The following is a 22,709-nucleotide window of genomic DNA, read 5'->3' as shown; positions in this document are numbered from 1 at the left end:
GCTGAGTGCAGACTTACTCACCCATGCAGATCTCAAAAGGTCATTTAGCCTCTTCTGGCATGGCCTCAAGCTTCGAGGCACCACACCTGCTGCCCTCTGTGGCCATCTCTGTCTCACACGTTGGTATTAGAACCTCATGCCTGATGGACACAGCCTGGAGGAGGGAATGCAGGGCTGATCGGGACCTTCTTCCCGCCCTCTCCCTTCTCTTGGCCATCTATGGAGGAATACATGTTAGGACAATTCAGCTGCTCATATTCAGATCTTAACATTATGTACATGATCAAAATGCCATGTGTTCCTTGCCAGAAGCACTTAATTCTAAACCTCTGCAGTATTTCAACCATTATTCAAATTAATAAAACTCACTTCAGCCAATGCTTGACTATCTTGCAGAAATCAAAAACTTCCTTCTTGCTTTCAACTGCAGTAAATAGCAGGGTATTGTCCCGTGCCAAGTACCCCTTTAAATTAGTGACCGTGACCTCCTTCCAGGTCACAGCCTACGAATTCAGCCACGGGTCATCTCGCCCTCCATCTTGGATTGGGCAAGGAATGACAATCCATTGACGTCACAGACTGAAAACCCATCCTGTGGCCATCAATTTAATGACTGCCATATTATACAATGGAAGATGGCAGGGGCAGGAGTCGGCAATCCACCCCTTTCCAGGTCCGAACCTGGTGCCCACCGAACCATGCCATAATATTCAGCCCAAAGACAGGTTAAATGAATGGGTAAAAATTTGGGGGATGGTGTATAATGTGGGAAAGTGTGAACTTGTCCACTTTGGCAGGAAGAATAAAAAAACAGTATACTGTTTAAATGGAGAGAGCTTGTAGAACTCGGTGGTACAGAGGGATCTGGGTGTCCTGGTACATGAATCACAAAAAGTAAACCTTCAGATACATCAAGCGATTAGGAAGGCAAATGAAATGTCGACTTTTACTGCAGGGGGAATGGAATATAAAAGTAGGGAAGTTTTACTGCAGCTGTACACGACTTTGGTGAGACCACATCTGAAATACTCTCTCCGGTTTTGGTCTCCTTACTTGAAAAGATATAGTTGCATTAGAACCAGTACAGAGAAGGTTCACTCAACTCACTCCTGGGATGAAAGGCTTACCCTATGAAGAAAGGTTGAACAGGTTGGGCCTATACCCATTGGTGTTTAGAAGAATGAGAGGCAATCTTATTGAAATATATAAGATCCTGGGGGACACAAGAACACAAAAAATAGGAGTAGGAGTAAACCATATGCTCTGCCACTCAATATGATCATGGCTGATCTTGGGCTTCAACTCCACTTTCCTGTCTGTTCCCTATATCCCTTGATTCCCTGAGGGACCAAAAATCTGTCTATTCCCGTCTTAACTGTATTCAGTGATGGAGGTCCACAATCCTCTTGGTCAGAGGATTCCAAAGATTCACAACCCTTTGAGTGAAGTAATTTGCCCTCATCTCAGTCCTAAATGATGGGCCCTTTACCCTGAGACTGTGCCCCCGTAATTTAGATTCCTCGACCAGCGGAAACAATCTCAGCGCCTATCCTATCGAGCCCCTTCAGAATCTTATACATTTCAATGGGATCGCCTCTCATTCTTCTCAACTCCAAAGAAAATGGACTCAATTTGCTTAGCCTCTCATCATAGGATAGCCCCACGTCCCAGGGGACTAATTTAGTGACCCTTAAATGTGAAGACCAAAATTTAACACAGTATTCCGGATGTGGTCTCACCAAAACTCTGTACAACTCTAGCAAGACTTCTTCATTCTTGTACTCCAATCCCCTTGCAATAAAGGCCAACATGTCATTTGCCTTCCTAATTGCTTGCTGTACCTGTATGTTAATTTTCTGTGTTCCTTGTACAAACACATGCAAGTCTGTTTGAACGCCAACATTTACAAGTTTCTCACCTTTTGAAAAATATTCAGCTCTTCTATTCTTTCAACCAAAGTGACTAACTTCACAATTCCCTATATTATAATCCATCTGTCATCCTGTTTCCCACTCACTTAATATGTCCAAATCTCTTTGCGGCCTCTCTGTGTCCTCCCCACTTACCTTTCCACCTAGCTTGGTAACAACAGAAAACTTAGATATATTACTGTCTGCCTCTTCATCTAAGTCATTAATACAGATTGTAAGTAGCTGAGGCCACCGCACTGACCCTGTGGTAATCCACTATTCACTATCTGCCAACCTGAAAAAGTCCCATTTATGCCCACTCTCTGCTTCCTGCCTGTGAACCAATCCTTTATCCATTCTTATATATTTCCTCCAATTCCATGCACACTTATCTTGCCTATTAATCTTTTGTACAGCACGTTATCAAACGCCTTTTGGAAATTAAGGTATACTACTTCTAGTTGTTCCCCTTTATCTACCTAATGAGTTACATCCTCAAAAACTCCAATAAATTTGTAAAACAGGATTTCTTTTTAGTAAAACCATGTTGACTTGTTTTAATCATACTATGCTTTTCTAACTGCATTGTTAACGCTTCCATAATAATTAATTCCAGCATTTTCCCAACAGTTGAAGTTAGGCTCACTGACCTGTATTTCCCTTCTGTCTCCCTGCTTTCTTGAAAAGCGGAGTAACATTTGCCAGCTTCCAATCTGATGGGACCGTTCACAAACCAGTGAATTCCGGAAAATCACAGCCAGCGCATCCATTATCTTTACAGCTATCTTCCTCGGAACACTAGAGTGTAGGCCAGTGGGCCCCAGCGATTTGTCGCATTTTAGTCCCTTAAATTTATCCAACTTGATAGTGTGGATACCAGGAGGTGTTTCCACTTGTGGAGGAGACTAGGACTAGGGGACACAGTTTAAGAATAAAAAGCTTCCCTTTTAAGACTGAGATAAGGAGAATATTTTTCTCTCAGAAGTAATTAGTATGTGGAATTCTCTTTCCCAGAAAACATTGGTGGCTGGGTCATTGAATTTCTTCGAGGCTGAGTTAGATAGACTTTTGATACAAAAGGAAGTCAAGGGTTACTGGGGGCAGGCAGGAAAATGGAGTTGAGCCCACGACCAGATCAGCCATGATCTTACTGAATGGCGGAGCAGGCTCAAAGGGCTGAATAGCCTTCTCCTGCTCTTAAGTCCTATGTTCCTGTGTAGGTGGCGGGCTCAGGTTTCCAAGCTTGAGAAATGGGCTGACTAACATTTCCCAAACCTAATATACATATCCAGCCCCTAATCTCAGGTACCAGCCTCCACACTTAAGTCCTTAACAGGCCAGGATCAAGAAAACTCCTAGTTTGCAAGTGCCTGGCTCTGCCCTTTTTGACATCACTGGCCTAGCAGAGTTTTGGCTCAGGTCAAGCTTCCAGAGTAGGTCTGGACTCTATGTATTTGGCTCCTGGGAAAATTATGTGCCAACTTGCTGGAGTAATGGCAGAAACACCAAACAACTTTGGCCACATGTTCTCAAGTATCACCAGTTTTCAGAACAATGAATGATTGAATTGGGACATTAGCAGTATCAATAAAGAAATAGTACTGGAGAAAATAATGGGACCAATGTTCAACCAATCTCCTGGAACTGATGCCCTGAATCCTAGGGGAGAATTTTCTGCATGTCAGGAGCAGGCGCAGGTGGGTGTGGAGCCGATTGCCACCTGCGATTGGCTCCATGCCATTATTTTACATGGGCAGGCCAATTAAGGCCCACCCAGCGTGAATCGTGGCTCCCGAGGACAGCAGGAGGGGGCGGGCAGTGGCGGGACTCCAATGACCACCGGATCCAATGGCGACCTGGTGGCCTGTTTAAAAACTGCGCAGGCAGCCTTCCAAAGGCTGGCAATGATGGCGACCAGAAGAGTTCCCAAGAGTGCTCTCAGAGAGCAGGCCAGTCAGGAGGGCAGGGTAGGTGGGGACACTGTGTACCTCGATCTCAGCTGAGTGCCTCGCTGTACTCCTCGAGGGGGTGGCAGCACGGCGTGAAATCATCGTGCCGAGGGACAGGAGGAGGAGCCCCCCCCCTACGTGATAAAATGTGCCTGGGAGGAGATGGCAGAAAGGGTCAGCACGCACGATGTGGTGCGACACACCTGGGTTCAGTGCCGCAAGCATTTCAATGACCTATTGCAATCGGGAAGGGTGAGCACCATGTTGGCAGAGGTCACTTAGCGCAGCAGTTAGATTGCACCCCCCCCCCACCGCCCCCCAACCCCAAACTCTGAATAAAGTTACTGCACTGAATCATTCACGGCATGTGGCCTTCACTGGGTGGGCCAGCATTTATTGCCCATGCCTAGTTAACCCTGAGAGGGCAGTGCTGAGCTGACTTCTGTATCTGCTGTATGTGGTGCACTTAAACCAACAGTACTGTTTTGGGAGTGACCTCAAGGATCAGGACCTAGGCGCAGTGCTGGAATGCCGAAACATTTCAAAGTCAGGATGTTGACTGACTGGGAGGGCAACTTCCAGGTGGTGGGGCAGCCATCCATCTGCTGCCCTTAGCATTCCACATGTTAGTGCTTCCTTGCTTTGGAAGCTGATACAGTGTGAGTGGCAAATGTGATGGAGCCAGCATCTGGTCAAGGGGGTCAGCCCTGGCTGCTTGGAGTGAGTGTATGGCTGCTCCAGGCCACGGTTCACATGAGCCCTGAAATGTTTCACTCAGGTGGGGGTGGCAGGGATGCGATGGCAATCCAGGTACAGGGTGGACTAATCAGTGATCTTCTCTCCTTTTCAGGAGGAGACTGCACACAATAAAGCAGAGTGGATGTGGACTGGCGGAGGGCAGGCATAGTTGCTCATTCTCAGCAGATTAGAGCAGGAGGCTCTTGAGCTGGAGAGGCGCCATGTACCCAGGTCAACCAGTAACAGTGAGGTTGGGGTGCCAGTGGGAGGTAAGAGTGCCATGCACTGAAGTCACAACATCTGTCCTTGCAACCATTCCACTGTTGACTGTTTATTGAATTCAGCATCCAACATGGGTTTCCCATTGATTATGGAAGGAGGAGCACATACTGATCTGGGGGCTAGGCATGCACATTAACAGTGTGATTAGCCTCCAACTAATCAAATGTCCTTGTTCTCCCTTTCAGTGTCACCGGAGCACGCCTGGACTCAGGAGGCAGTGGGACCGCCTCTGACCCCTGAGGGCCCTGAAAATTTACAAGCACCCTCTCAGCCAGGCAGGCACCAGCACAGATACCAGCTTGGTGGGGATAAACTTGTTGGCTAGTATCTTGGCACACAGTGGTGAGGGCACTTCACACTCGCTTGAGGTGCAGGCGAAGACAGAGAGTGCCCAGGACGCCGGCAGTCGGAGGATTGCAGGGGACCAGGCAGATGTTCAGTTGGTGGCTGATGATGCGCCTCTGGAGTTGTCCCTGAGGCAGTAGATGCTGGACGTCCAGCAGGGTGTGCGGGAGGATCTGGCAGAGATGGAATGCGTGCTGTAATGGAGGAGTCCATGCCAGCATCAGCAATACATTTACCCTCATGGCCGAGCACAAGGCCTCCTCCGTGGAGAGAGTCGTGAATCTCGTGGAGAGGCTCCTCCAAGAGAACAATCAGCGCTTCCTGCAGATGCACTCAGACCTGCAAGCCTCACGGTGGCATTGGCCTCAGCTGGTCAGTGTCAGTGTGGAAGATGGATTGGGCACCCAGTATCCCAGCTAGGTGCCCATCCATCAATGGTGAGCAGGGAGGTCCGAAGCGACCTCACGTTGGCGCACGAGCTGCCTCTTGTCTCTGTGGGCTCCTCTCAGGGTGCTCCGGATGAGGGCAGCAGCTCTACCGCTCCTCTGCCAGTGACCGTGGGATCCGATAAGGCTGCAGCGACTGGGGAGCTGCCAGCCTGGAACTGGCTACTCCCTCCCAGGCGGGGCCATCACAGGCTCCACGGGCCTGAGGACACCCCCCAAGGTCATCAAGGACAACAGGACAACAGGGTGAGCAGGCTGTCTCGATGCCAGTGCCAGTGAGGGGGGAGCACCTAGATGTAAAATCCAAAAAAGTAAGTGTAAGGCACCTTAGGCATACCACGGGCTTCTCACTGGCGGTTTTCTGTTGCCCCGGTATTAGTTGATTATTCATTGGTGTGCAGCTCAACACCTGTGAATGAAGTTTCTTTTATGTTTTGTTTCATGAAAGCATTAAATGCTTTAGTCCTGAACAAAGCTCAGGGTGTTCTCTTACTTCTGCAGGTGGACGGGAACCCATGATGTTATGAGTGACTGGTTTGTCATTGAGCTTTATTGACAAAGCACATACTTAACGTTCCTAACAAGGCAGATGTTGCTCTCATGTATCGAGTATGGAGCCTGCAGCCCTGGATTGTGTTGGAGGTCCATCTGTGGTGTGCTAGCTTAAAGCCTCCTGGGTGTGCCTGTCTCCCTGGAGGTTGCCCAGATCAGCGTCTATCCCCTCAGTGTTCTCCTGTGTGTGCTCATCCTTGGACTCACTACTGAACTCGTTGTCTGCAGCCAGAACATCTGTATCCACATCTTCTTCCTCCACTGTGTCCCCCCTTTCCAGTGTCAGATTGTGCAGAGTGCAGCATGCAACCATTATCAGTGACACATGATCTGGGGGTTATTGCGGTGCACCCTGAGTGGTCCAGGCATTGGAAGTGCATCTTGAAAAGACCGATGGTTCCCTCTACCACAGCCCTTGTGGAGGTGTGGCTCCTATTGTACCGCTGCTCGGCCTCTGTTCTTGGATGGCAGAGGGGCATCATGAGTCACCTTTTGAGGGGATAGTCCTTGTCATCCTACAGCCATCCATCCAGCTGGGCTGGAGCACTGAAGAGCCCCGGCAACTGGAGTGTCTCAGGATGTGACATCATGAGAGCTGCCTGGGTACCTTGCACAGACTTGTAAAATCAGCATCCTGTGATCACACACTATCTGCATGTTCATGGAGTAGAAGCCCTTCCTGTTGACGAAGGCACCCGGCTCACCTGCTGGCACCTTGATGGCCACATGTGTGCAGTCTATTGCACCCTGGACACGGGGGAAGCCAGAAATCGCTGCAAAGCCTCTGGCTCGCTCTGTCTGGCTGGCCTCATCCCAGCTGTCGTGAATGAAAGTCAATGCACGCCTGAACAGAGCATCTGTCACCTGCTTGACACAAGTGTGGATGGCTGACTGGCAGACTTTGCAAAGATCACCCACTGAGCCCTGGAAAGAGCTGGAGGCATGGAAGTTGAGGGCAGCTGTGACCTTCAACGCCAATGACATGGGATGCCCACCCACATAGTTGGAGTTGATCTCAAGGCATATTATCTGACAAATGGAGGTCACTGTCTCCCTTGAGAGATGGAGCCTCCTTCGGCACTGTACCTCAGACATATTGAGGTAGCTGCTTTGCCGGCTATAAACCCTGGCAGCAGGACAGTGGCGTCTTCTGCGACCCCTTCCGTCTTGCACTTCCTGTTGGCCCTGCGCCCCTTGTGCCTCCGCCTCTCCTCCCAAAGGTAGCTCCCCTGGAGGCTGAATGTGCACTCCTGGTCTCCTCCCCCTTCTGGCCCTCTCTTCCTCCTCAAAGGAGATGCCTCCAGTGGAGAGCACAACTCCCATTCCTAGGGTAAGGGGAAGGCTGCCTGAAACCTGCAAGGCCCTAAGAATGATGTTTACACCAGAGTCCTGACCTGAAGTCTGTTATTCCTGTACAAGCAGCTCTGAAGAGATTTGAAGTTCTGTTCACACAAGCAAGTAGCAGTAAGCTTAAAAGGTTAAAGTCTAACAAATAGCACTCGCGAGCCCACTCACCCCACTTATCCCGCCCATGGATGAGGTTTCTAAAAACGTGGCTGACCCGCCTGCCCTTTGCACCCGTGTGACACTCTGCAGATCGCACAGGCTCTGAAAAATCTCAGTCTATTAATGCCTCAAGGGCCTTAAGTGGCCTGTTAATTAATGGCAGACGTGCATCAGAGCTCATAGTGCGCCTGCCCACCAAAATATCACAATGCCGCGCGGTGAAGTCGGGACGCACGCTCGACATCACCATGCATCATTTTATGCGTCGGGCCCACCTCCACGAACCAACGTCAAAATTCTGGCCCTCGGGTTTTAAAAGAGGTACTGACGGAGATAGTGGATGCATTGGTTTTGATCTTTGAAGATTCCTTATAATTTAGAATAGTTCCCAAGAATTGGAAGGTAGCAAACATAACTCTGCTATTTATGAAATGAGGAAGAGAGAAATGGGGAATATAGGCCAGTTAGCTTAACATCAGTGTCAATAAGATGCAAAAATCTGTTATTAGGGACTTGGTAACAGGGCACCCAGAAAGTCATAATGTGACTAAGCAAAGCCAACACAGATTTATGAAAGGGAATTCGTGTTTGACAAATCTGTCAGAACTTTTTGAGGATGTAGCTAGTAGGATGGCTAAGCAGGAACCAGGGGATGTAATTTTAAATGGCATTCAATAAGGTGCCACATGAGAGGTTATTACACAAAATTAGGGCTCATGGAATTGATATGTCAGCATAGATTGTTAGCTAATGGACAGAAAACTGTTACAATCCCCATGCGGAAACGATAAACTAAAATAACTAAATTTACCAAATGACCTCAATGAAGAAATTACCAACAAGATTTCACGTTTTGTAACTTTTATGTAACACAAATCAGAATCAATGTAAAGTAGTAGGCAAATTACAGTAGGTACAAACTATAAATTACACATGAAATGGCAGATACAACAGAGACCATCTTATTCATTTTCTAGGCATCCCAGTCTTCCTGTATAGCCCCAGTTTCAGTCACAGAGCAGAGATTTCCATGTCCACTGGCGTCGGGGGGCATGCCAGCTTGATCAGACAACATGGCAGAAAGGCCAAAATTCAGTTTCACGCTGTTGTAAAACCAGTTTGCAATTGTTCGCTCCACCCATCAATGGTGGGCCTCATTTCCCACCGCCGTACATCAGGAAATTCATTTTCATACATCTGCATATCATTATAAGCCCTGCCTGCTGGAATCATCCCCCACACTGGATCATCCAGGCATGTCAGTGTGATTGCACGCCGATGTGTTTCACACCTGTGCATAAGCAACTTGCACCTGGTGAGTTGCATTTCGCTTGGGACTTTGAGGTTCATTTGTCTACCTGGCTTCAGGCAGCACTCGCGGTCATCAACGCCAGGTTTCGCAGGCAGCGCCAGATCACTTTTAGGGGGGCTTATGGGCAGGTATCCACCTACCAGACCAGCGTAAGGTGGGGGTGGCTTTTTAATGGCTGTAGGGCAAGGACTTGTTTGGAGAAGGGGGAAAAGAGGCCTCAGGTAAGAGAAGAGGCTGCAGGGCGAGGGCTGTACTGGGGAAGGAGCGTATGTGTACGGGGGCACATGTTGATCTGTGCAAGTAGCCTCAAGATGATGCAGGCTGAGGAGGCAGTCTCCAGAGGAGATGAGGCTAGATGGCGATGTGAGGGTGTGTGTTTGAATGAGTGAGATGCCTGTGAATGTGTGATGGCCTTGTGAGTGTGAGTTTAGAGTGATGAGATGGTTGTCTTACTCTGGCAGCACAGATGAGATCATTCATCCTCTTTCTGTACTGGATGGCCAACCTCTTCTGTGCAGCATTGGCATTAACTACCACTGCTACCGCCTCCCAAGCTGGAGTGGTGAGATTACTGGACCCCCTGCAGCCAGAGCAGAGGTGGAGGACATCATCTCCAAAATTGTTGTGGCTTTCACTGGCCCAGAATGGGACCTATTCCCATTCTCAGTTGATTTAGGTCTGTGTTGGACTTTTCAGAGGCACATCAGCAGGATTCCCAGGACTGTTCCAAACTGCTGCAGTCACATAATTTCTAACCTATCATTTTTTCCTAATTTTGATTCTTTTTACTTTTTTAAACACATGAAGAGAATTGCAATCTGAGAGCTTCAGAGTAAACATTTGAAAGCAAGACTTAGGTAAGTGGAAAAGATTTATGATATAAAAATTTGTCTATTTGTTTATAGTATGGTTTCAGAAATAAAAAGAAAAAAAATCAGTTCATAGTGCAATATTTTTACTTTCTATGTACTTATTGTATCATGCAGAACATATTCATGCAGTATACTTCATCAACTGCTTAACATAATTAACTCTTTCAGTGATCTCCAGCAATTCTTTATCTTTTATACTTTTTGTTCAGAGTTTTATCTGCTTTTGAAAGCCTGTATTAGTTACCTAAATTTCTGAATAATTTATCTAGAAAATTTTCCAGTCCTAAAAATAAAAAGTGCAGCGATCTAGGTGTAACAGAGTGCGGCATGATATTCTAAGGCTTAAAAATCTCGCTGACGTAAAGCAAAATTTAAGTTGTTTGCCTTGACTCCATAACAAATGGAATAGCTTTGTTCAAGTAGATTGTGGATCTCTTGGTCTATTGTCTTTTGTCCTTGAAAAGTGCTTTGTATTGATTTTGTTTTGGACCAGCTGTTAAATGACGGAGTGAGCTAACGTATTTCTTGTGCTTTTCAAATATCTGCTCATACACATTAATGTGCAAAAAGTCAAAGGATCTTTCCTTATAATTTATGTAGTTTAAAATTGTACATCAACTTGTACATGTTATTAAAAAAAATGCAAGAAATTTAGTGACTACTTTCCATTGATCAGCTGCAGACACCAGAAATCTTGCACTGAGGGTTTTTCATGCAGTGGAGTCTGAGCCCACCTAATCTTCCAGGGTCAGGTCTCATTGTCAATGTTTAATGAGCTCCTGGTATGTATTAGACCAGTAATTAGGAAGTTTGCTGTTTTAGGAGCAGATTATTCAGTGCTGATGCAGGGATTTAAAGAACTGCAGTAGTAACTTAAAGGGGGCTGTGTTTTTAAGGTCAGCAAATTCAAGACATATTGAGATATAGTTAGAATGCATCTAAGGCATGTGCCTAATGATTTGAAGATGCAACAGCAGAATATGCTGGAGGAAGGTTACCTGATTTAACTCTCTAGGGCACTCTGCTACAGGAGAACCGTACGGTATATCGAAATAAATGGTACTCCAGCATAACATCCAATAGATCTGCAGCAAATTCATAACATGTTTAAAGATCGCACCAAATCAACCAAGGTAAAACTACTCACCATTATTATATACAAAGGAGATGGACAATATATGCTGGTCACAAATTCTTTCCTTCCACTCAGACTATCTTACAGTCCTTTGAATGCTTACCATGCACACCCATTCCGAAGCTGCAACTTAAACCTATAACTTTTGCCAAACCATTACTCTTCATCCAAAGAATCTTTTAAAATAAAATTACATGAATGTATGTACACGTAATCGGTTATGATGGTCTGCAGAATGGGCGAATGGGTGTTAGTAAATGTTATCTTGACTGTTTCAAACTCTCAACTCCTTTTCTCAGTTTATAAACAAAGAGGTGGGAACATAGATGGGAACAGACACACATGACAGGCAGGCCCCCATAGCATTAAGCCCTGGGTTCCTTCAAAGAGGCCATCCCAAGCATTATTGGCAGGAATGGAGTAATTTAAAGTTTGAAATCTCCATTGAGCTGAATTGTTTCCAGTATTTTCTGCATTTGTTCCATTAACCTCCTGCCTAGCACTATCCTTCTCATTTTCTTGAGCAGAATTTTACAGGCCCCCACTGGTAGGTTTTCAGATGGAGGGGCCCATCAAATTACCCAGGTGGCCTTCCCAGTGCCCTCCTGGTGATTTCTTGACATTTCTGCAACTTTAGGGGGGTGGGCAAGGCCTACGGTGGCCTGCCCTTCCTCACCCAAATTGAGGCCCTTTAATTGACGCTGATCTTCCCGCCCAGCTTCAATTTTGAGGCCGGGGGAGGAGTTCAGGGATGGGGAGTGATGGAGGCCCAACAAATTAGCCTAATCAGACCTAGGAGTGTTAAATGGCTGCGGGGTTGCCGTAATCGGCAGGGATGCGCTCCTCACTGTTCAAGTGACGGGGCGAGCAATCTTGCCACCCATTAAATTCCGTTCCTTATTTTCTCTCGTAACACATACACACTAGATGTTCCAAACATACATGCAAGCACAATACCAGGGGCTGGATTTTCAATTGCTGGTGGGGAGGGAACGGGTGCAAGCGCGATTTGCGGATTGCATTCCTGCAGCAAACGCAATTTTCAAATCGCACTTGCGCCTGTTCCCTCCCCAAGCGTGACAAAGCAGCTGGAGCAGTAGAAGTCCTCAGAGAAGGCTACGCGCTCTTGAGAAATCACCATCACATGACTCATGCAGACCTCTACCAGCTCACGTACAAACACCTCCTTCGAGATTCCAAGGCTGTACAGGTGATTGCCAATATTTTGGAGATCATTTCAAATATCTTGGATTTTGTTGATTTTGATCTGCACTTGCATGCTATAATCATGGGAGCAACTTATGCAGCTAAACCTTGAACCTCTGATGGGGAACAAGAGAAGCAGCAACAGGAACACCAGCAGCACAAGTACCATGACTCCTTCAACAGGAACTTTCAAACCCATGACCTCTATGACCTAGAAGAACATGAGCAGCAGGCACATGGGAACAACATCACCTCCAAGTTCCCCTCCAAGTCACACACCATCCTGACTTGGAATTATATCGCTATTCCAATACCATCACTGGATAAAAATCCTGGAGGTCATTGCCTAATAGCACTGTTGGTGCACCTGCATAACCTGCCCTTCAGTGGTTCAAGAAGGCTGTTCACCACTATCTTCTCTAGGGCAATTAGGGATGGGCAATAAATGCTAGTCTTGCCAGCAACAACCACGTTCCATGAGTGAGTAAAAAAAGTGTCAGAAAGTGGGTAGCACTGGGCAGCCACTGCAGTTGTAAACATGGCACAACCAGTGGCAGGGGTATGCCATGGTTCACCATAAGAAGGGCTCACAAATAGTTTGGAATAAATCATTACTTTAATAAAATGGCTTAAAAAGGCCTAACTATCAATATTATCATTATCAGGAGAAAGTTTTCTTATTTAACTATATTTTACCTCTTACTACTGCAGATGATTGGAACAATAACAAAATTACAGCTATTTGTATAATAGCATCAAAATTAGATCAAGATTGTTTCATCCATTTTTTCTGCAAACCACTCAGTTTGGCCTATCATAGACTCCATCCAATGTATCTCATCTCTTGGGTATCTAAGTTCCTGATATTTACCTCTGGCCATGAAGAGAGTGGGGGGGAATATTTCTGTTGGGAAACCTAGAAGCATGGGTTTCCTGAATGTACTGCTGATGCTAATAGCAGGTCGTGCTTACATTTCTTTCAGTAGGTTTCCCACCCAACTGCCAGCCTGGTTGATGATGTTATTGAAAACCTGCAGCACCAAACCACAGCCAGGGAAAAGAGAGGAAGGAGGGAAGGAGAGAAAGATCGTGATGCAGTTTGTGAAGATCATGGGAGGGTGAGGAAATTGAGATTAGGCTCTTCAGATGAAGATTGCGAGGTAGATCATTGGGGGTAGATTGTGGAAGTCGGTAAGGGAATTGGAGGGTGGGAGAGTTGGCGATCATGGGGAGAGTTGGAGATCATTGCGGATTGGCCAATCATGGGCCTGTAAAGAACTAAGCTTGTTGGGCCTGTGGAAACACTCCTGCTCGCCCTCCTCTTCTTGGACACCAAGCACTAACCTCATGGATCTGGGTCTACCTATCTCCCTTTACCTGCTTGGTTTCCTGAGCCCACCCTCCATGGGTAAAAACTAAAATCCTTCAAAATGGAAGCCATAGTTGTCTTGAAAGCTTTTACTGACTGACCTGCCTTTAAGAGGGGTTTGGATCCCTTCCAGTCCCACCCAGCAACCTGTCTCCATTAAAACCGGAAGTGGGTAGGTTGGGGTGGGTTTGAATTTTTAAATTACTTTCAGCCCCCAACCCAGCCATTCTTGGGGGTTAAAATTTCTTCCTGAATTTCTAAGAAAATAAATCCTTGTAAATTTTCTCCCTCACCCCTGAATTAACTAGGCAAAATTTCCAAAATATAGGTCTAATATTCCAATTATATTATTCAACTCCAATCAGCTGCATTTCACAGATGATTCTTGCATGGCATCAATGAAATAATTTCCATCTGACCCCTTTTAAAAAGTAATTGTATAAATATTTAAAGAAAACATTATAAGTGTGTGGCAAAAGGACACAGTTACCAAGTGGACAACTCTTCCAGACATTCACCATAATTGCAATGAGCTGAATGGCCTTTTCTGTGCTTTAAAATTAAGTGATTCAATAATGCTTGGGGCTGAATTTTTACCTCAGCGGGTGGGCACGCGCCCAACCCACTCGAGCATAAAGTGACGCATGTTGATGTTGGGCAAGCATCCCAACGTCAACGTGCAGTCGCGCAATATTTGGGTCAGCGGACGCATGCCGGAGTCGGCAGTTCACCCACCGACAATCAAAAGGCCTATTTACGCCATTAGCAAGGTCATTGAAACAAATTTTTCACTGCCCATCCAACCTTATGGTTGGCGGGCAGGCAAAAAGGTCAAGCGACTTTTGCAAACCTCATCCATAGGTGGGATAAGGTTTCCAAGATCAAATAAAAATGAAATAAAATTTTTAAAATACCATTTATAACATGTCCCTACTCATGCAACAGAGTCACATGAGGGGACATGTTTTACAACATTTTTAAAAATTTTTATTTCTAATTTTTAAAAACTGTTCATCTCCCTGAGACAGCTCTGTGCTTCTCAAACCCCCTTCTGCCCCCGCCAAGCTCGCCCAACAAGGGCAAAATTCTGCACTTGATGTTACCTGATAATTTGTATTATTTATGTGTAAAAGTTAAATGTATCTTGGCTTGCCTCCCCTCTGTTTTTTCCGTTTCCCTCCCTTTATCTTTCTATTTGACTTCAGCTCCATGTTGCTATTTCCAGTGTTGCTACAAGTCAACTATTGGTGATTCTAGTTAGTAAATGTGTGCAGAGTTCTCTGCTACCTGATAGTCAGAATTACATTACAGGACACCCAGACAACATTTGTATTTTGTGCAAAGCAGGGCACTGAGTAATCTTGGCCCAGGTCTTCCCATCTCCAAATTATTGGAGACTGGATGCGCTACTGGACCCCTCAGAAGTCCCAATGCAAGGACTCCATGGGAATTGCCTGGCAAGTTTCAACTTCCAATGGGCAATTCGCCTGCTCCCCTGCACCCTCCGAAAATGTCTCCAATTCTGAGTTAGAATTGGAGACGTCGGAGGGTTATGGCTCACTTACCTGAATAGTTCCCCAGGGAATGTTAGACAGATGAAAACCATGTCTAACTCCTGGGTAACTATACAACTGACAACTCCTCAATTCCCTCCTGACCCTCGGGCTCTCCCCCGACCTTCTGACTCCACCCCCAACTCTCTGACTACCCCCAGGATACTCCGACTCTCCTGACGCTCCAACTCCACGTGACCTCCCAAGTCTCCCTTGACCCTTTGATTACCCCACCAACCCGCCAACTACCTCCCTAACCCTCTGACTCGCCCCGACCCTGTGACCCTCCAACACCCCCCTGACTCTCCCACTCCCCCCAAACCGACCTCACTACACCACCCACCCTACCGTTTACACCCTGCCAATTTGTCATCCTACCCACCCTTCCACCCTACCCAATTACCTCACTCCCACTTTTTCACTAACACAGTGAAAAGCTATTTAAATGCCCCAAAACTTTTCATTTTTTAAGTGAATGAAGACTTACCAAAATACGGCAGCTAGTGTAAAAGTGGGCGTGGCTTGGCTTCCCCTGACGATTGTGCACCACGATGAAGGACTCCGAGAACAAGTACACTCCGTACGTCTGAAGGAACCTGGTTCGGAAGCTTAGGTCAGAAATGCGGAGCTCCAGCTTAGTGCAAAAAGGAGCGCAGTGGCAATCCGGCGATGATTCCGCAGAAGATTCAGCGCGTTGTTTCAAAAGCAAAGGCTGGTAAATTCATCAGCTGAATATAACTGTCGTTCTTATTGTGAATGCCGAAATATCTTCATGAAAGTAAAGGCTCCTGCTGGGTAAATTTAAGCATATTGTATTAACAGTTATCTGCAAAGCAGCCACAAAAGCCATTTTCACATTTTGACTAAGCTCTTTGGCTAGGACCTGAAAACATATAGGAAGCATAACACAGTAAGTCCTCACTTCAAGTTGTAGTTGCATTCCTGAAAATCCTGAGTTTGTGAAATGATTTTAAGCGAATCACATTCTCCCTTAAAACAATGTAAAAGCTGTAATTAGGTTCAGTAGGAGCATCTTCATCAGAAAAAAACATTAAAACATTATACCCTGTAAGTTGAAATACTTTAAATTGCTAAATTCCTATGTTGGTAAATGAAATAACTTTTAAAATAAAATAAATTTAAAAATATAGAAGAAATATGGTAATTTTGTATTTATCTGCCGCTCAAAGCCGATCCTGCCTCCCAAACCTCCCGCTCATCAAAATCCCGCTTTCCGACCCTCCTGGTTGCTGCAGACCCTTCTTCTCCCCAACCCTCTGACTTGCGGCCTCTCCCGTGCCCTAATTCACTGTCTCGCCCATCCTTCCTCTCAACAAATCGCCTGCTCCCAACTTGCTCGCTCACAGCTTCCCATTCCTGAATCCTCGCTGTGAGTGAGGGCTTTGGAGATGAGAGTTGAGAGGCAGGAGGAACAGCTTCAGCTTGGGGGAAGCGGGAGGTTTAGTGAATTGAAAGATTGGTGAAAGGGTGAGTTAGGGAGCTGGAAGCGGCCACACGTTGGAGGGTCGGCAGTGAGAGGGTGGGTTAGGGAGCTGGAGAGGCCACTCCAAAATGGCACCAATTGGGTCACACGGCCTCACATCAGACAGGCCTAAAACAACTTCAAAACAAAACTCGCAGCACTAAACAAAAATACAAGTCCCATTAACTGACTCATGTTAAAGTGAAACAGTGTAAAATGGGACAATGATAAACAGGGACTTAATGTATCAAAATTTGTGGTGACACCAAATTGGGGGTGGGGAGAGGGAGGTATGGGGTCATATAATTTATAGAGTGCTAAAATACAAGAAGACATTAACAAACTTCCACAATGGATGTCTGAATGGAAAATTAATTTCAATTTGGATTAAATGCATGGTGGTACCTTATATTAGGAGAAATAAGGAGGCCACTTACTCCTTGGAAAAAGGGTGGAATCTTACAGACTTAGATTTTAGAGCGGTGGGATAATTTCTAGGTCAGCAAGCCCAGGCTCCAACTTCTCCAAGACAAGCATGATACTAACCCACAAAGTACTGACCTGCTGCTCCCCATCCCACAATGATCTTCCTCAAATGTCATCCTTATGTCCTAAGCAAGGACTGCCTCATAAGTTTCCTCGTTGCAAGAGATGAGAGCGTACAACTCCCAGGAGAGGTGCAGAAGCGGGTTGGAGTTGCATACTTAGCCATCCTCAAAGGAGATGGATGGACTAGAAATCGGCTTCAATGAAAGCTGTCGTCGATGGAGAGATGGAGGTGCCACAGCAGCTTGGTGAAAACATTCCATTACACTTGGGGCAGAATTTTGCCCTTGATGGGCGGGCGGGCCGACTGACTCAGCAGCGGGTAGGCAGCCGATTGCTGCCGCCTAAACGGGCCCCGCCGCCATTTTAAGTTGGTGGGCCAATTAAGGCCTGCCCAGCATGTTGCCCGATGGAAAGCGCTATGCGCTTCCTGTGCGGGCGGGGGGGAATTCCCCAACTGCAAGAGTGCACTCTTTCGCGCATAAGAGCACACATCTCCCTGAGGCAAAGTGCTTCCTCAGGAAGATCACTGAAACTCTGAAAGTCCAAAAATAGAAAAATTTTAAAATCATTAACATGTCCCTCTCATGTGAAAATGTCACACGAGATGGGACATGTTAGTGAAGAACACAAGCACTTTATTGAAAGTTTTTAAACCTGATATCAAACCTCATCCTGCCACTGGATGAAGTTTGTAAAAAAATCACTTACCCGTCTGCCCGTTGGGCCCCTGTGCCGATCCGAAGTTCGCACGGGCCCCTCAAAATCCTGGTCGATTGGAGAGTTAATGGCCTTAACAAGGCCTTTAATTAATGGCGGGCACGTGTCCTGCTGCGTAGCGCACCTGCAGACCGAAATATTGTGATGCCGCGCGCTGACATCGGGACGCTGGCGTGACGTCAGCATGCGACATTTTAAGCGCTGGCATGCGGGCTCTGCCACCCACACACCAGCCAGAAGATTCTGCCCTTGCAGTTGGATCTGACATGTGGCTTTTGTAAAACCCTATTCGCCAATATGAAAAATGTAATGCACAGCAAAATGCAAGGACTTGATCTCTCTGCCACCTACATGCAGGACTGGCACTTGTCTTTCTTCTCCCGCAGGAACATTGCCACAGGCACAGCGAGAGATGAGGGAGGAGGCATTTCAGTCCTCAAAGGAGGAGTAGCTCTCTGAGGATACACCATCACATGACATATGTGCACCTTCCACCAGTGCAGATACATTTATCTTGGGGGCTCCAGCAACACAAATGGAAAGGGTGGTACAAAGCGAGCAGTACTTCACATATGAAGAGGAACTGGTGCTGGAGGCCAAGACAGCTATAGAAAGTCCCCATTGGAGGCCTGAGGAAGCATCAAAATATTCTCAGCTGTACACAGATGCTGAACCTCAGGGATCATACACTAAGCAGGTACTTGAAGGGAAGCAAAGGGAAATGTGTGATCATCTGTCTGAATTCCCAAATGCATTGTAGTATCTTGCAGATAAGATAGGAATTAATCGCAGACATGAGTGTTGTAATGTCTTTGGCATGTGAGTGCATGACCACCTCCACTGAAACAATAGCCAACCTCACATGGAGTCAGATGCAGCTGACCCACCAGTAGATGCAGGCACAAAATAATAGCCTCCATACAATGGTAGCTACTGTTAAAAGGATTGGTTAAATAGCTGCCTTGATGGCTGAATGTTACATTCAAATGCAGCCAAGTGCTCATCCACACTTGGTGAGCAAAGAGATCCAGATCAGCCCTGAGTGGAAAGGGATGATATTGGGTGATTCCCTTAAGGTGCCTCCAGGTTATGGCCCCTCTGACAGAGACACAACAGCTGACTCCTAACCACATGACCGAGGCTGCCCCTGTACATATTGTTAACAACCGTGATAGGAGGAGTGCGTGAATTAGCAAGTCCCGCTACTCTGTAGGCCATACCATTAATTTAACTGTTTAATTTTCTTACCAAAATGGCCAATTGTGTACCTATACTTCTAGTACCCAGAAGAAAAGAGATTCTGACCAGGTTTCTTTCAAAAACTCAGAATGCTTAATTTATTTTATAACAAAACTTCTTATAACAAGTTTCAAGTGCTGGTTAACACACAATTGTAATTGGGAAGTATAACTATCTATCTCTTCCTAAAGAATTCCCCAGCACAAACACACAAACAAAGGACAAACAGATAGTGTCTCTTTGGAGGATGGACGTTATAAAATAAGGGATAAAGTCTGCAGGGTCTCAATGCTGTCGACCTGGAGTTCTCTCATTTGAAGACTGGGTCTTGGTGGATGCCTGGATGTTCTCACCAACTCTCAGCTTTACAGGGCCAAATGCAGACAGGTTACACTCAGATGAGGGCTCTCTGGCTACAGATTGATAGCCACACACTATTTTAGGCAAGGTTGATAGAGGGAGCCAATCAAGGTAGACTTCTTCCCTCAGCTTGTTCTCCCACAAGGCTATCTTCCGAACAAGCAGGTTCACAACTTAGGTTTCTTCTTCTGCCATGTGATTGCCTTTTTGTCTCCCAGGGGAATCTAAACCTAGTAGTCATAAAAGGAATTTAGGAGTGGTGGAATTTGTTACCACATTGAGTAGTTGAGGCGAATGACATAAATGCACTTAAGAAGAAACCTGATATAGAGGAAGGAATTGATGGATATGCTGGTAGTGTGAAATGAGGTAAGGTGGGAGGAGGCATATTTGGAGTACAAACAGCAGCATTGAGGTGTTAGGCCAAATGCCCTGTTTATGTGCTGTAAATATTATATGGCATGACTATTTACCACATAGTTTGACAGAATCATCTCTGCCTCTGCTGTGGCTCTAAAGACCAGTGTTATCCCTTATAATAAAATGAATAATTCTCTCAGAGCAGGAAGAGAAAAAAGTAGACTACAATTAAATATTGAAAAAGGTTCACCCTTGAATTAAGTTCTCCTCAAACAGAAAAGGTGACAAATTATTATTGCTTTCCACACTTTACAGCAAATATCAGAAAATCAGGAGGGCCATAAGGGCACATACCTGTAAAGAGGTTTGACTGCTTTGATCCAACCGGTTTGCTTTTTGGCTATTTTCTGCACCAGACAATCCAATGTGCGTGAGTGCAGAGCCAGAACATTTTCCTCAATAATGGGCAGAATTTTTCAGTCGTCGTGCAGGGGTGGGCCCGACATGTGGACATGTAAAATGATGCGCGATGACGTCGGACGTGCGTCCCAACTCATTGCGCTGAGTAGCGATGTTTTGGTTAGCGGACGGGTCAGCTGCACGCCCGCCGATATGTAAATGGCCTATTAAGGCCATTAAGGATTTAATTAAGGTTAATATAAACGCTACTCGTCCAATCTTACAGTTAACGGGCAGGCAAAAAGGCCAAGCGGCCTTTGCATTTTTTAGGAAACCTCATCCATGTGTGGGATGAGGTTTCCTAAAGCTTTTATTAAATAACTTTAAAAATTTCATTAATGTAAAGACATGTCCCAACTCATGTGACACAGTCACATGAGGGGACATGTTTAAATCAATTTATAAACCTCTTATTTAATTTTTTGAACATCGATTCAATCTCCCTGAGGCAGCTCCATGCCTCAGGGAGATTGAAGCACACTTCCCCATGCAAGCACAAAAGAGCTTTGACCCCGACTCTCCCTCCTCCCAATGCCCGCACAGGTAACGCTGAGCGCTACCAGCCCTGTATTACGCTGGGCAGACCTTAATTGGCCAGCCCGCGTAAAATAGCAGCGCAGAGCAGATCGCGGGCAGCAATCAGCTCCGTGCCCGCCCCCATCACTCCCGCCGAGCCTGCCAGCCAGATGAAAAATCCTGCCCAATGTCGCAAAAAAATTGCATCAGTTGGAACATTTTAAAAATTGACCCAACATTTAACACTTCCATTGGTTTAAATATTAAAGCAATCGCAAACATGTTTTGCTTTTCCAGAAGTGTTGATAAAGCAGAAATTGATCTCGTGTATGTTTCCCCATTAACTGCATTGGCTGCCAGATTGAAAGCCAGCACCTTCCATTTATTCAGGGCACTTAGGCCAGGAGGCAGCAATTAGATCCCTTCAATATGAGAATTAGGATCACGAAAAGGTAACTAAAGGTTTTTATGCTTTTATGGAACCAGGTAGAGCAGGTGTGTTCCTCCTGATAGGGGTGATATTGGGATAGTACTGGAAATTGGCCCTAAATGATTGAGTACACCTGAACATCTGCTCGGAGACTTCAGACAGAAGGTCACTGTTCTTTGGACCCTGTCACCATAAAACAGACAAGCGACGAAATCCAATCAGGCATCTAAGTATAGTTTACCAGTCAGGCCCTTGGAAAATCTAGTTGTTTTGACAGAGAAGCTGCCTTTCTCTGCTGGGGAAGACAATAGGAGATTGAGTTCAGACCAGCAGCCATCAGCTGTGTTCTTGTGGAGATGGACTTTGGGCTAATTAGGATCTGCAATTACACTTTAAAAGTATTATTACAGAAACAGTTAATACATTCATCTGAAATTCCAAAGTCTCTTTGTTTAGAACAGCAGTGTTCACCCATTTATTTCAAACAGGTTAACACCAGCTCAAATAGCAAGGATGGAAAATGATTAAAAATGTATCAAACATCCAAATACTTGTTATCTCATTGCAGAATTTCAGTGGTTTGTTCTAGGCTATTTTGAGAAGAGAAACAAATTTAATTGCAACTATGTATTTAATTTGTAAATGAAAATATTAATCTTGGGATCCATTTTACTCATGCTAGACTACAGTGCAGTGAGTTAAAGTGGAATTGTATGTGGAAATTATTTCTTAAATTAAAGCTGATCCCATGAGCATTGCTTTACAGTGCACTTTACTGTTAATAATTTTCATTTGTTAAATGGCTTGCAAAAAATTCATGCATTACTGTTCTGACATTTGTATTTCTTTCAGCCATACCTCTGCAGTCTGCCAAAGAAAACCCAAAGGTTGCATTACTACTAACTGCACATGGTGGTCACATCGGCTTCTTGGAAGGGATATTTCCTCGATGGGCCACTTATATGGACAGAGTCTTCAAACAATTTACACAAGCTGTCTTTGAGCATAAAGATGAGCTGAAAAATACATAAATCTTGAAATTCGTCCATTCCAATTGTTTGGTAACCTAAATTTACTGAGTAAACTATTGAAAATCTCAACATTGGTATTTGGGCACATTGTAAAGTACATATTTACTTGTATCTATCGTGAATTTAAAATGGGCTGGCTGTAACTTGGATTTGTCCAGAATTTAATTATAGGGTGAATGACAAAGAGTCAAGATTATTATACTCAGACTAAATCTCAATTTATACTTGGGTCTCTCTCTTTCATGTGAATTGGTTATTATTTTGTTAATTTTAAATATTCAAGTTATGGTTTTATATCATTTTCTAACTTCATCTTCTATCACAGTTGTTCATTTTTGCATACCCAGTTGGCACTGAACCTGTACAATACATTATCAATGGTAGATTGAA

The 22,709-nt window shown here is 45.3% G+C and overlaps 1 protein-coding gene across 1 annotated transcript in view; it reads left to right on the top strand.

Moving 5' to 3' along the window:
• abhd3 (abhydrolase domain containing 3, phospholipase) overlaps nt 1-22,319 on the top strand; it is an 87,508-nt gene extending 65,189 nt beyond the window's left edge. The window contains exon 9 of the mRNA XM_041189278.1: nt 22,141-22,319. Within this exon, the coding sequence (XP_041045212.1) occupies nt 22,141-22,319 (179 nt within the window). The remainder of the gene's footprint in view (nt 1-22,140) is intronic.
• The last annotated feature ends 390 nt before the right edge of the window (nt 22,320-22,709 follow it).

This window comes from Carcharodon carcharias, chromosome 6 (genome assembly GCF_017639515.1).
Source record: "Carcharodon carcharias isolate sCarCar2 chromosome 6, sCarCar2.pri, whole genome shotgun sequence".
Classification (NCBI taxonomy): Eukaryota; Metazoa; Chordata; class Chondrichthyes; order Lamniformes; family Lamnidae; genus Carcharodon; species Carcharodon carcharias.
The sequence above is the reverse complement of the archived record's forward strand: the minus strand, read 5'-3'. Positions and strand labels throughout refer to the sequence as shown.